This window comes from Gavia stellata, chromosome 5 (assembly GCF_030936135.1).
Source record: "Gavia stellata isolate bGavSte3 chromosome 5, bGavSte3.hap2, whole genome shotgun sequence".
NCBI classification, from domain to species: Eukaryota; Metazoa; Chordata; class Aves; order Gaviiformes; family Gaviidae; genus Gavia; species Gavia stellata.
Window position 1 is genome coordinate 53,258,918 of NC_082598.1, and position 15,557 is coordinate 53,274,474.

General features: G+C 40.2%; 1 protein-coding gene across 3 annotated transcripts in view; it reads left to right on the forward strand.

Moving 5' to 3' along the window:
- Positions 1–15,557, forward strand: part of PDLIM5 (PDZ and LIM domain 5) — a 131,768-nt gene that overhangs the window by 90,059 nt on the left and 26,152 nt on the right. For all 3 annotated transcript variants that reach the window (XM_059817472.1, XM_059817473.1, XM_059817474.1), the window contains 5 exons: positions 636–830; positions 1,576–1,662; positions 2,451–2,606; positions 3,477–3,608; positions 12,726–12,910. In XM_059817472.1, coding sequence (XP_059673455.1) covers positions 636–830; positions 1,576–1,662; positions 2,451–2,606; positions 3,477–3,608; positions 12,726–12,910 — 755 coding nt within the window. The remainder of the gene's footprint in view (positions 1–635; positions 831–1,575; positions 1,663–2,450; positions 2,607–3,476; positions 3,609–12,725; positions 12,911–15,557) is intronic.

Below are 15,557 nucleotides of genomic sequence, written 5' to 3' on the forward strand. Positions count from 1 at the left end.
AGGAGGTCTCAGACTGACCAAGCTAAAACTGTCAGATCTTTTGTGGTTGTCTTGGTTTCGTGACAAGTAAGAGGAAGCAAAATATGGGGGGAAAATACTGCTTTTCTGTGGTGAATGCTGCTTTCTTTTACTTCAGAGAACTTTTGTTTGAGAACCCTTGGGAAGCCTTGCCCAAGTGCGCACCTCATCCCCTTGCAATTGTTCAGGTTTTAAATACCAGCAGCCAAGCAGCCACAGTGTCTAAAGTGCCATCTACTTCCACTAGGTAGAGTTTCTAATATACTGGTTGTGCTCTCATTCAAGTTTGTTGTCTGTTTTTTGAGTGACTACTTTAAACTACCCAAATTGTTTGGTTTTGTGGTTAAACAAGCCTGGTTCTAAGCTCTCAAGCTTCAGCTGTAAAAATGCCCCAAAGAACCAGTTTCAGCATAGTCTGATTGCTTGGGGATGAGTATTTGGTTCCTAGGGAAGAAAAAAAAGCCCTCACGTGCTACTCACTTGTTCTTCTTACGAAAGATGCGAGGACGCCAGCTAGAAGGAGTTGTGCATTACCGTTTGGTATTTTTAATCAAATGAGAGATTTCTTCTCCATATGTTGTCTTGTTGTAATTACTTATGAAATTAACATCAATTAGGAAAAGACCCACGGCGTTGCCCGCTCCAGATGCGGCAAGCTTTGTGACAGCTGATAAAGCGCCTCCTCTCCCCGCGAAGCGCGCTGGGGCCGCGCAGACCTCCGAGCTGCCCCTGCCCACCGCCGCAGCCCGGCCACTGCCTTCCGCAGCCCCGCCGGTGGAGACGGCCCTCGGGCTGCCTCCCGCTCCTGCCAGGTACATCCCAGCCAGCTGCGTTAAAAAGGCACGATCAGAAACTGTGATCTTACATACGGTTTCACCTGTGTGGTGTGTTGGTTTTTTTGGTTTTTTTTTACGATGACACTATGAAGATGGAGTAGCTTACAGGTGTCTCCTGACCCTCATGCTGCTCTGGAAATTTGCTTAGCAATTAGAAATTCGAGTGGCTTTTAGACAAAAGTTAGAAAAATAATTCAAAAATTAAAGTGGCCCTTAGATGGAGGTGGAGAAACCAGTCATGGGTAGGAGATTCGGTTGGAAGGTGACTTTGTTATCAGAAGTTGGTGACGTGGGGTGAATATATAGTGTCAAAGCGTGGAAGAAGGTTTTTGGGGGAGGGCACAGCACAGTGTGCATCATGTATGATTTTTTGGTATTACAGATTTTATTCACGTGCCTTTCAAAGGTTAGTCACCCCTGCTATAACGTGAGTATTTTGGAATTGTCCAGTAACCCGAAGTTTTTGGCAGGAGAATACAAGCATTAACTTTTGAAGTGACAGGATATTCAGAGTATAGTGTTTACCAATACGGAAAGAACGTGCTTCCCTCAGTAATTAACAAGCAGGGGTATTAAACTATACACATTGTTTTCTTTTTTTATGGGTAAGGAGGGCTTTTAAAAGTCCTTAAATGAACTCGTCCTGAGCTTTAGTTAGCATTACCAGAGGTGTAGTAAGTGTTTGATTAATAACTTCTCTTCTCTTGCTGCTTTTGGGCAGGCATGAAGAATCTCTCCCTACTTGCGAAACAAATTATTTCAGTAAAATCTCAAGCTATCAGTCTAAATCATCTGTAAGTCATACAAGGTAAATTTTTTAAGGTATATCTACAGCAGACTGCTAGGTGTGAGCAAGGTTTTTGGGCAGCATTTTTGCGTTTAAATCCAAGAAGTGGTGTAAAGTATGGTTGTGTAAGTGTTTGGAGTGTTTTGTTCACTTCTGAAATGATTTAAAAAAATGCACAGTAATTCTGTGGATAACATGGGAATTTTAAAATAAAGCCTGGGTTACAAATTCACCATTGTAGAAACAATTTTGGAGCTGGTATGGGTTTTTTCACTTTTTTTTTTTGCCTGTTTGCATGTCTCCCAGTCCAGTTAATAAGTAGGGAAAATGAAAAGGGGGGAAGTAGCACACCAAATTTGGTAAAAGGGGTTAAAAATAGACCTACTGAAGTTATATCACCAAATATTCCAAAGTTTTCCATGTTTATTATTTATTATGAAAAAGAGGAGAAGCTAAATGATCTTCAGGGCTCTTTCTGTCAGCACCATGGAGACTTAGGTGGGTCCATGTGAAGTGTCCTGGAGTTCAGTGGGGGTGATCCAGGGGTGTGAGGCAGAGTCTGGGATGGGGAATTTGAAGGCTGATAGATGCTGAACCCTGACTTGATGAGGGGAAAGTTTTATCTGTGGGTGAAATCAAAATTGCTGTTTTCCACATTAGTATTCAAGTGGCCAATATATTGTCCTGATGTCCCTTGAACTGGGAACCTACAATCTCGTAACTCTCCAGTGGATAATGCAGTCCGGCGTTGTACTGTGTCTCTGTCAATCTTACCTGCCTTCTCTGTTTTTTCTTTTGTTGGCTCAAAGCTTCTGTGCTAGAAAAGTACTGCTGGAAAATCCTTTGGGAAGTCTGCCCAAGTTTGGACCTGCTCCTCTTCCCGTTCTTTCTCCTTTCAAGCAGAGATCAAAAATTAAGAGCATGGCCGCTGCTGCCGTGTCTGCTGCTGTTGCTGTCCGGGCCAGGTAGACATCAGCTTTAAAAGAAACGTTTTATAACTTGGTTTAAGAAAGTTCAAGCTCACACGAGAATAATCGGTTCCTGGCAGGGTTACAAAATCAGCTCTTTCACAGTATCGTGGTGGGCAAGTCATTAGAATATGTCCAAGGCTCCCATGCCCTATTTTTTGCTTAGCACCAGACTGCTGCTTTGAACCTTCGTGAGTAGTTCTACCTTTCTGATCCTCACGATACCCATTTTACGGTTCAGTCAGTAAACTGACTAAAAAATAATTATGTTACAGGGGTGACAAAGAATAATCTGCATCTTTGAGTAACTTTTGGATGCCTGAAGACAGTAACTCTCTGAGTTGCATCTAAATCTTTATTGCATTGCTTTTTATAAAGGCTTACTTAGACCAGTGGTCTCAAGTTTTTTCGATCATGCGCCCATATCAGTAAAAAATTTTTGAGCACGCATCTCCAGTATATGTATATTTATGTATTTCTAAATTATATAAATGTCCTAATGTACTAATATGTTAAGTACTTTATAAAACATAGACAAAACCAGAAATTGAAAAAGGATGAGAAAAAGATGAAATAAACACTATTTTGAAAATATTTTCTATTTTACTTTATTAATGGTAAAAATAAAATTTCTTCTCACACCCCAGTGGGTTGTCTTGCACACCCCCTGTGGTGTGCGATCTCCACTTCAGGGACCACTTATTTAGACATAATTTCTAAATCAGTTATTCTAGGTTCAGTTTTTCCATACTGCTACAGAACTTACAGGCTTTTCGTAAGGGTTTTTGGGTTTTCAGTGGTCCCAGCCAACTTGAACTTTGTTTGGTCAACTAGTTTGTTTATATGATCTTTTTAAACGCTCGCTAGACTCTCCGAACCTAGTGTCTACCGCTCGCTCTTGGATGCCCTGCTCATCTCGCCTGTTGCTAAGCCACCTCTGCAGGCCATCGGGCCCTCCAGGAAGTCCACAAGTGCTCTGGAGTTGCAAAAGAGCAAGAGGTATTGTCCGAGTGCAGCGTGTGGTTTGCGCTGAGGACTCGCAAGAAACTGGCTTCTCCTTCAAAGCCTGTTTCTGTTGTCTGCACGCTTGAAGCAGTCTGCCTGTTGTGGTCTTTGGCACGAGGTCACCAACCCCAAATCCTACTGTTTTTCACCCCTTTGCAGAACTAATCTGCACCCTGGTCTTGCCGATGGCGTTTGTACAAGTTCACCCTACTAAGCAAAGGTTTCCTCACTTGCATCAGGTGCCCTGAGATGCACGGTGCAGTTTGTGTTGCGTCGTGAACCTCCAAGGGAGGCACCCTCACTCTAAATAGCCGGCTGGAGAAGAAACGAGATATTCTGGCTTGAAACCTCTATCCGGGTGAATTATTTGCAACAGTTCCTTGAGCAAGTAATCGGCATGTTAGGCTGCGAGGGTGCTCCAGGAACAAAGAGCTGCTATTTTTCAAAGCTCACTTTTAATGTATGAAATCAAATAATTGGCAAGCGGTGCAGCAAATCGCTATTTTAAAACTTATTTGCTGTCTAGGCCCTTTGTTCCAGCACTGATTCTGTTCAGTGCACAGGACTTTTTGTTCTCGTTTCCTGACCGCAGCTGTGTTAACACTGTGGAAAGCTGCTCTTGTGTAATGGACTTCAGTGTCAAAGGCAGAAATCTATTTGGTTATTTCACAGGACAGTATGTATTAAGTTGTCCTAAAGAAGAAATAATGTGTGGGTTTTTGTGTACTTATTTGCATTTTCACAAGAGTAAAACCCTTCTAGAGATAAGGCCCAATTATAAGTAGAGCTGAGATCCACTTGATGTAAGAAATTTCTGTTGAGTAAGAAGTATTAGATCTTTCCCTCCTGTTTCATGGCTTCCAAGATGACCTCAGTCACTGGAAAAGGCTAAAGTAGCCCTAACTTTGGGGAGGGGAAATGGTAGTTGTTAGACATTAACAGACAATCTCAAGTTGTATCAAATTTTCTGACATTGTGTCATATCCACTTCGAAAAGAAAAAAAAAATATTAACAGAATTATAGTGATATAACACAACCCTAAATACTAATTTTGTTTGTGCTACCGAATGATACTAGGAAATCTTTTTATGTGCGCATCCAAAGGGGAAACTTCTCCAGGAGTTGTGGTACCTGTGCACCACGGGTGAAGTCCAGGATGTGCTGCCAGCAAGACCTTCTTCTTTAGCTGTGGTGTTTGTTTGCTGATATTTTAGTAGAGCCAATAATGGCGGTGAAAATTAATTCCCTGACTTCCCTTTTCTTTTTTCCTTCACTCACAAATGTGCATTTTTTATGGCATAAGCTGCAAATGAAGGTAGATTGTTACAAGAATGGAAACAATCCCCTTACGGACTCTGAAACTGGCTCTATGTTAATCCGTCATTTGCTCACCATACTGGTAGAAACTCTCCTTGTTTTGAAGGTTCATTTTTGGAAATGCAAACACTTATTTCTGCTAGAAAGTTGAGATTCTCAAACTGGCTCTGTCCAGTTGCTGTCCCTTGTGAGTACGTGGGACTGCCCATCAGGAAAGGCAGCAAGTAATGGAGAATTTCTTTCATCCTGCCATAGTTAAAGTGCAATTTTGGAGGTTCTTCTCTGTTTTGCTCCTCCAGCTGGCAGAGCTGGAAAGAGATGTGCCGGGGAGCCAGGAGGTTTGCTGCTCCCTGAAACAGTAGATAGAGACCTGCCCAAGAGACCTTATCAGTGTTAGGTATATCAAGACACAGGCTGAACGGCTTGAAATAAACATCCACTGGTTATCAGGGTTTATAAAATGTTGTTTCTAACCCTATGAAAAATGCTTTTTCTCTTAAACCTGCAATAGCCAGGTTATCCTCGTTCAGATTGCTGCGTACAGGCAGTGGCTTAAGGCCATACAGGAAGCATATGATTTTCAGACTGTTAGGAACATTCCAAATAGGATATGACCTAAAATTTGGGAATTGTGATGTAGCAGTAGCATCAGTCTGAGAACGTTATGCATAAATTGCATTTTTGAAGGCTTTTTCCCAAAATAACTGGCGTTGATCTGAAGTTATTGTACAACATACCAGGGTACTGATTTCTGTTTTCCTTATTATCATCCTGAGCTGCCAGCGCCGGTAAGCAGGAAGGGGTTGCCCGTAGACGGAGACGTAGAAATGAAGCTTTGTGCTCCCTCATCCTAGTGAAAAAAGGAGCACAGTCCTATTGTATGGATTGAGAAACATGTAGGAAAAAGAGATAGAAGACGACAAATTGTGCTTACAATATACTGTCAGTAAGTACATATTCTCATTTAAGTTCAACAAAGATCAAGCAAAACCGATCAATTATGTCAGAAAAAAAAGAAAAATAAAAGAGATTTGAGAAATGTACCCAGTGAGTGTGAGAAACTAGGTATTAAAACGTCTTTGCATTACTGCCCATCTAATGACATATTGTAATATGTGCACAGATATAATGCTGAAAAATTATTTTAAGTGGCAACTCACTTCATCCCATAACACAATAGTTGATAAAGAAGGATAGCTGAAATCTTATGTCTCATAATTAGAGAGAAGAGTATACGATACTGTATAGTAGAATAACTTGTTCAAAAAACAACTGGCTGAACCAAGAAAGCCAAGTAAATAAGTTTAAACAACTTTGGGATTTGTGTTTTCTGGCTCTTATCTTGTATAACTTTCATGAAAAGGTAACGAATCTATTTTGCAGAGGTAACTTAGGCTTGTTTGTATTATCTCTGGGGAAAAACTCAAGAAGGTTGTAGCTATAACAAAAGCAGGGTTTTGATTTTGTTTTGCAGTAGGGTTGCTCCAGAAATACTTCCCTTTTATCCCTTTCACTTCGCCATCTCTGTTCCAAAAAAACTGACTGTCTTAAACTACTCTGTACTGGGTAGCTGCCAGAGAACTTGATCTTTTTCTGACTTAATATCTGTTATTAACTGGCCTGTAGTGGTGCTGAACATCCACACGTTTTCTTCCCCTACCAGATTCCTCAGAATGGACTTTTTTTTGTATAACAGGTGTGCAGTCTTTCACTAAGCTAAGTTTCTATCTTGATGGTAACAGAGATAGCCTTAAGTTATGGGAGTTTGTGTTTTTTAACAAACTACTTATATGCAGCAAAGGAAATTATATATTTAATACCTTGCATTTCCAAGAATTGGCGCTCTGCCCTAAAATTAAATCGCATGGCAAAAATGCTGTGAAATTTTAGGAGACGCTAGCAAGAATGGGCATTGACATGGCTTTTGCTTTATCTACTTGACAGTATGCCACCTACAATTACTTGAGAAGACGATAGTCTGGCCTTGTGAGATAAACACCGGTGTTGACTGTGAGAGAATACTTATTCTGAAAGATGCTTTGAATTGCTTCTGTGTAGAGCACTGCCCTCACTGTAACTTGATATGGAAATACTTCCACCCACACAATTTTCTCTGCTCTTTCTTTTTATTATTTTATTTTGCATTTTCTTCTTTCTTGCAAGTTATTGGAACAGCGCTAGGTTAACACGGAACGTAAACACAGTTTTAAAAAGCTGACTGAGACCATGGGTTTGCAGTAGGGGTGGGAACAAGGTCAGCTCTCAGTACTTCTTGTCTTCTGGTGTAACAGTAGAGAAACAGAAAGCCCTTTTAAAAAGGCATATGTATTTCCCCCGTTCATGGGGTTTTGTCATCATTCTCCTACCTCACTTTTTCTGGTCTCCTATATATGTCTTCAGCTAACGTGTATTTTGATACTGGGCAAAATACATCATGCGATGTGTACGACTTAAACAGCATGGCTTAAAACAAGAAATTGAGATCTGAGATTCGAGTTTTATCTCAGCTGTGCTAATACCTTGCTGTAAAGCTTTGGAGAAGCATTTGTATAACAGTTTACTTGGTCTTAGGGCAGACAAATCACTCTTTCCTTACTTTGAAGTTGCAAAGTTTCTTTAATATAAATGTTTCAAAAAGTTAGTATTAAAATTTTCTTTTTTTTTTTCCCCCCTTCAGTGGTATATCAAGCACTGTGGGTATATTTTAGAAGCCATTTATTCAGGTTTCTGCAGCATGCTTGATGCCTTCTTGGGATTTACAGACAACCAAGAGGCAGCAATGTGTAATACAAGGGAAGTCTTACTTTTTTGTTAAACTATTTTGGTTTTAGAAGCCATAAAGCAGAATCAAGGCTATCATATTCCACTTGGTTGTGCCAGAAACCAAGAAGAGTGATTTGCTCACATCTTTTCCTTTTTTTGGTCTTGTTTTTGTCTTTAAAGATTTAGTGTTCTTAAGGGAAAATAACCTCACAGAATTCTTGCCCATCTGAAGAAAGCATTTATAGACTGTCTCTTAGATACTAAATGACTTTCCTGTCAGCAAGCTTCCTCAGGCCACAGAGGACTTGTTCCTGACTCATGCAGTCATTCTGGACAACAAGTGGGAGTTAAAACATAATTATAATCCAGAGAAATATTAGGAAAATACTGATGTACCAGACTGAGCTCGGGGCTCAAGTGATGATGTTTACAGATGGATAACCTGGTATCTTGGGCGTGCATGAGGAAAAAGTCCACCCAGATCTCCTGAAGCTGCTTGGGAAAGTCTGAGAGTCTTGGCTCTTGTTGCCATTTTAGTGGTGTTAGACGATGACAAGGTGTATTTCATTTCTAGTTAGGACCATCGCTTCTCCTTTGGCTAATAACAACATGATACATAGTTATCTTCTTTCAAGTGTGTGTGAAGAAATTCTAGGCAGCATAATATAGGAGTTTCCATGGAAGGATGGAGGAAGGTTTAGGCATCTATAGCCTCAGACCATGCTGGTTTTCTTCTCTTGGATTGGGGAGGGCATCAAAACCTCTAAATAAATTTCAGAAGGATTTTCCAATGCAAATTTCTTAAAATGCCTCTGAAATGTGTTCAGCTTTGTTTTGGTGCATCTGATTTTGGGAAGGAAGGGGATGTAGTATGGATGCAAATATCCCAGAGTGGTCTCTGAAAAACTATTGCTCATTTCACGTGTGACCTGGACCCGCTTCCTCCCCCGCAGGTTCCTTGCCTATCGCCCCTCTGTAGCATCCAAGAAGCTCTCAGTACCACGTTCAGCGATGGGACAGTCATCTGGCAAATGTCTTTTTCTCCCTGTCCTCCCACCAAAAACCAGGGTATAGCACAGTGTTTGGTATTTGAGGAGGAAGATGAGGAGGAATAGCAGAGGAATTATTATTTGCTGTTTAGTCTGTTTTGCCTGTTTCCACAGTGCTTTTGTTTATCAGGAGGGGTTAAGACTGAGGAGCCTGCTGTGAGCTCTAGATAAAGTCTGCACTGGCACTGGAGCCCCGTGTGTGCCCCAGGTCTCAGACTGCGTGCCACCCCCCCCACCCCCCCAGAAAAAGTTCCTTCTTTTCCATACATGCCCTTACTCTGATAGTACAGGGCTGCACTGTGCGGTAGGAGTTCCTCTCCATGGAAATTCAGGACAGTGGGTCATGTACAAGCTAGCATGTGTCAAAGATAGAGAGGTGTCTTTGGCTTGCTTCTTTGCTGGACTTTTTCTTGGGCTGTTCTTGCAAGCTGTTTCCTTTGCAACCCACTTCCAGGATTATTTTGATTAATCTTCCCATAAGTTATTGATTAAACACGTTGTGGGTTTTCAGGACACGAGACTCTGAGTCAGGCTCGTGTTCCACCATTCCTTCATTCCTGCAGTGTTGAAACGCCTTGCCCAAAGCTTGACAGCAGAGCATTCACATCTTGCAAGCAATATTGTCTTTCTTAAAATGGATGTGATTCTTGGTTGCATTAGTTTTCATCATGGAAAGCTTTCATTTTTGCTGTAAGTATTCATCAGGTGGAGGAGGAAGCATTTAAGAGTTACGAAACAGAGTTAAAAGGTTAAAGCTAGAGTTAAAGATAGGCTTGTCATTAATAGCAGTACAAGTGTTTTGACATGAAAATGTGCTTGACCTGAACCTGACCTACGAGTGTCATCTGGGAAGTCTGAGAAAGCTGCTCATGCGGAACTTGGTAAATACGTAAGGTTTATCATTCCTCCTTCAGTTTTCTAGTGACGACACTGAAAAGCAGATGGGAGCTCTCTTCTGTAACCTATTCATTTTCTTGAATTTCTGTATATATTTTGGCTCTTCAAACCATGTATTTTCTAAGTAATGAATCTTGGGTCATCATTGTACAATATCGTAGTGAGTTACAAAATACTAGTAGAGCTAATTGTGGGTATTGTACAGCCACTTTGTGGAAGCTAAGTGCGCTTCTGAAAAGATACATAGCTATATTTATGAAGATGGATAAAAATTGGAGTTTGAGTGTTTCTCATTGTAGAAGAACATAAAGTAAAATGTTGAGGAATTAATTTTGAAGCGTGAATTTGAAGAAGCTTAGCATTTAACAGGTGGAATGTCTTCAGGGTGCAGCCCTTTTAAAAAAGTGAGACAAAGATGGATCTATCTTTCTCTCTATGGAGAACGCTGCACGTGCGCTCCCAAGCAACTGTGTGATTAGAGGCTGTAATTCAGGAAAACCGGTACGTGCAGTATTTCCTGCAGCCCACCGTAGGTGGGCAATATTGCACTGGAAAGACTTGCCAAGCTGCAGCAGCAGCCTGCCTGTTAAATTAACAGGTTGTAGTGCCGGCTTGAGTTTATTGAACTCTTGCTTGAAAGAACCAGGCTTCTTGGGAAGCTTCTCTCTCGGATAGGCTGCTGGCACGTAAACCACCAGAGGTGATAAAAAAATAACAGGTGATTTTATAGCTGGGTTTATCATTGTCTTTTAATTTGGATTCATTAGGATTCACCTAATTTCTAAACAAAAGCCTAAGTGTCTCCAGTAATCTGTTGCTTTAGGAACTAGCATGCCACATCATTCACAAGCCTCAGAATTAAACCACGACAATGGCAGTGGTGGAGGTACCAATCGGCACTACGACTAGCCTTGTGGGCATGCGTCAGTGTCTGCTTCCTCACCTGTATCTACAATAAGGCTGCAGTTTGTCAGCAGCACACCTCGGCCATTTCTGTGGTTTTTTTCTATCCTTCTTCTGCCTGAAGGATACCCTTTTTGCTTGTCTTGCATTCATTTTTGCTTGTTAAGTAGCCTCTTCTGTGTAAAGACAGCTGCTGACTCAGCAGGATTTTCTTATTTATGACAGCTGATTTGTAGTATTTATGATTTATATGTTCCAGACAAAGGCAGTAACGAGGTGCTAGACTGGAAAAGTGGTGATGAGTCTTTTGGATGGAGAAGGAGGAAACTTTCTTCTTTTAGGACCAACAGTGTTTTGAGGAGTTCTTAAAGTTGTAATGGGGCTATGACCTGGAGCACGTTTGATACGTTACGTGTCAAATGTACTCAATAGTATAGAAGGATGTTTCTGTGACACTGAAGTTGCAGACATGCACTTTTTTCATAGTGGAAGCCAGTCCTAAACTACCTTGTAATCTTCAACCACTGAGCTGCGACTTCATGTCAGCGGATGTCGTCTTGTTCTTTTTCTTCCAGTCTGCAACAGCGCTTTTATGCAGTATTTATCTCCATTGCCTCAAAATCTGTTGTTAAAAAGACTTGTATCCTAAGCCTTTAAGAGGAGTCTAACGTGTACCTTAAATGCCGCCATTTGCGCTATACAAATGTCTTAAACTGTCTTTTACCATTTGAACGTAACAGAATGCAAGGGCTCACTTTGTGCTTCACTGGCCTTGTGCGCACTGCGTGTAGCAAATCCATCAGTGTCAGTTCAGCACAGCTACCACTGTTATAAAAAGCCTACAAATGCAGTCGCTGTCACTCATTAAACTGAGCATTCAGATATATTCTCTAAACTGTCTATCTTTTTTATCCCTTACCCAGAAAAAGATTCTAAATACATCAATTATAACCCTGTAAATCTAGAGACAAAAAAAATCAAGGTTATGAACTTGTGTTTTGGCCTCATGGTGTGTTCAGGTTCTTGCATGTCATATGGGCAAGGCAGTATTGTGTGTGTGCAATACTTGTAAAGTAAAAATAACTCAAGGATTTTTACTTTACGAACTTGGCACAATCTGTAATTCTGTGAATGACCCCAGTGAAATATGCACAATGCACATGCGCTGTAAATTTGTTCAACAGAGGAAAGAATACAAGGCTTCTAACGTGTTAACTGATGGGTTTCCAGATGGCACAAAACATGTCTTTGGAATTGTTTTGGCTATGTTTCGCAACGTTGTTGAGTTCATCTCCTGTTTTTGTGATCCTCTTAGTTTGCAAATGACCTTCATTAGCAATTACTCCTCTACTTTGAAGATTTTTAATGAAAAAATTTGTTTTCAGCTTCCCAAAGGCAAATATCCATTATACAAATACTGTTACACTGCATAAAAATTCTGATATGATAACTTTCTCATTCTTGAACAGCCTCTGGAAATGAGAAATGAAAAAATTTCTTGCTGGCAATGTAATTAGTGGCTACTTACACTCTATGTGAATTGTGATTAAGTGCTGTGTTCATAATGAATGTTTTTAAATAGTTAAGAGAGTTCTCCTAACCCTTAAAATACAAAAGCAGCTGTAAACTGCAATATAAAATATTGTGCATCTTGTTTAATGAATAAAGAAACTTGTAGCTCTTTTAAAATACTTAATCATTTGGGGGAGCAGTGGCCCATAGAAGAAAATTGTATCTAATTCAGTCACTTCTAGATTGATGATTTTTATTAAGATCTACAAGTATAATCTGACTATATGAGTATTTGCCTACTCTCCAAGAAAAAAAAAAAAGAGTATTGAAAAAGTCTGGGAGTGTACCAAATTTACAGTAAGGGTTCTGCTTTAACCTGTATCATGCCAACAGTTAATTATTTTAAATGGAAACTGTGAAGGGATTTAGTTGTCTGTATTGACTTTTGACAGAAATTACTCAAGTGTCCAGTTCTTAAAAAAACAGCTTGAAAATGTAACTTCCACAGCATTGTCCTGGGGTGATCACCCCAGCATCAGTGATGACAGAGTAGCGGGTGCTGCTCCGTTGCCCCAGGGTGCAGGGATGTCGCTCCACATCTCCGTTTCATACGTGCTCTTGTTCTAGCAAGAAATGCATTTTACTTTTTCCTCCCTCGTTTCTGAACAGTGATTCCCTGGAGGCTACCCAGCCCGCCGCTTTTACGGCCACCTCGGCGAGGAGCATGCCCGCCCGCCAAGAAAACGCCGACGTGAGACCCGCTCCCACCAGTACCGCGTCTGCTGCAGCCCTCAAGCCAGCGGGACCCCCGGCTGCTGCCAAGTACTCGGGCTGGCAGCCTGCAAACCAAGCAGGTAACTTCCAGTGAGGCTTTTCCTCGTTTGCTTAAAGACCTTTGGATAGCTCAGGAAAATACGCTTCATCGTGGGTGTAAAAACAAAAGCCTTCAAATGGCTATTTGTGTGTTTTGAGTACAGGCCTGTTTGTTTAGAAAAGAGGAGAAGAAAACCAGATTTAGCAGTTTTAGTAAACTAGTGGCCCTTTGTAAGTAGCCTCACAGATGTAATTGGTTTCACAAACAAGCAAAACCAGATGTCTCTGACCTCTACTGAAAGCATGTATACCAATCCAGTGTATATGTACACCTCACAGTTTCAATTTTGCGCTTCCCATGTGATTGTAAACTCAACAGAGCGTATTCCACGCCATTTCAGGGGTGGGAATATCAACAGACCCGTGTTTTCCAAGTGATCTTTTCTGAAGCGGATGTTAATTTAAAAAAAAACCACAAAACCCAAAACCTAAAACATTAGAGTGGTTATGTATTTGGCATTTGTAAGTTTTATTTGAGCAGGGTGCCAGAGTATTGCATAGGTTTGCGAGATGGAGATTTGTTCAAAGGTGGGGTTGTTGCAAGGACAATTCAAATAGCTATTACCTTTGAATGTAGTTCGGTGATTCTTACCCCTTTAAACCAGCAGCAGCAAAACGTCTTATGTCTGGAAAGCATGCCATTTTCTTTATGGACACTCCTATGTTGCAATCATATCTGTATTAAGAAATGCCACCTGTGTAATTGTGTACCTATATTTTCATAATACTGCGTGCAGTAATTTGGGGTGATCTTTTAATGTAACTTGTTTCTTAAATTGAATTGGTCTTTGGTGCTGAACTAAACTTGAGTAGTATATTTCAAAGGATCTAAGAAATCTGTACTTACGAATTAAGCTTTAACTGCAGATTTTTCTTGTAAGAGTGAGGTGAATGTTCTTGATTCTCCTTCTGACAGGATCTAAGGTGATAAATAGCATTTTTTTCTTTTAGTTCTCCTGTTAAGCGCTTTCCCTCTTTAAAAGTATATCCAGTCCAGAAAAGGAACTACAGAGGCCCTGGCATAAAAATGAAGATAAAATAGATGGTGTTTATAATGGCTTTGGTACATCTGACCTAATTACCGTTGTGCCTGGTAACAAATACGTGTATTTTATTTTGGACATGCAGTTCTGCTAGCAAGCCTCAAGATGGCAACACACTGTCATTTCTATACTTACCTGTCAAATCCTGAGTAGATCATTAAGGACAAGGTAAAGACTTATTTAAATTTAGATCAGTTTAATCCTGGCATTGTTTTACTTCCTTGAGTTAGCTATCATTAGAGGAAAAAAAACCCCAACTCTTTTTAAAGTTACATTTCTGTTAGCATGTGTACTTAAGGCAAACATCTGTGGGAATATGATAATCCTGCGTTTTTATAAGTGATTGCACTCCATGTTTGGCATAACTCTTCTTCTGTCTCACAAAGTGATAAATTTATTTCACTTGCACAGAAATCACCTGTCAGCTTGGGATTTCAGTAGTACCACACCCATTTTCAGTATGTTGCTAGGTGTTTCATTGCTAAATCCTACTAGCATGCTTTAGTATTAATATAAGTCTAATGTTTGAAATAGAATTTTTTTTTTTAATATGATGGACACATGAAGGAGAAAGATTTATAAGGATGAATTAAATTACCCTTGATTCCATACTTTGAAAATTTGTGCCCATGCTCTGGATAATATGAAAATCTCTTTTTTCACATTAGAGGCACTAAATAGGTAGGTGAGGGGTAAAGCCAGCCAGAGAATTTTTCGTTGTTGAGTTTTTTGTAAGCTATTCTGGAACATAGGAAATTCATACTGATAGAGAAGCTGGTGGAAGGCAGTGGTCGTGAGGATGTCAGCTCTGTGCTGCCTTGCTGTAGTGGCCTGGGATGTAGTGCTTAACTTCCAGAGAAGCAAAGTCATCACCTCCCCCAAAAATAAAAACTGTAGGAGAGAGAGGCATTGAAAACTCAAAGTTTCCTAAAATGGGGAAGCACAAAAATAAAAATATCCCCAGTTTTGCTGTACCTGAGCTTAGTCAATAAGGCTGAAACCAGCAGTCTGACAGGTAAAACTGTTTCAGTAGTTCAGTGTTTTGATAAAATTAGTCAGATGTTGAAGAAGACCACAACTGTTGCAGGGCATGTTTGGACTTCAGTCATTAATTCTGCTGTTTGTGTGCAGCCTGTGAGCATAAAGTGTTCTTTAAAATAAAATTGCCAGTGCTTCACAGGCCAAACAAAAATCGACTTCATAGATCGCATGCCTGAAAAAATTTTAAACAAACAAAAAAACCCCTCCCTTTGAGCCTGATTGATTTCATAGTTGGAAGTCTAGCTTAGGACATAATTAGAAGGAATTAATAATCGTATGTAAATGCACGTATCAGTATGCTATTAATATCAGAAACTTATTTGGAGTACAGTTTTGTAGCTCTAATAGCACTCACTCTTCTAATGAATATTGTATATAATGCCAGGTTGTTTCCATAGCAAAGCAGATATATTGCAGGATTTTGTTTGTGTCTGGGAAGCTGTAATCTGCTGTTTGATGGTGTGGCATGAATATTACCAATGATTTTATTTATTAAGGTGTCTGACTATACAGATAACTCATTTGGTCAGACAGCATCTTTTAG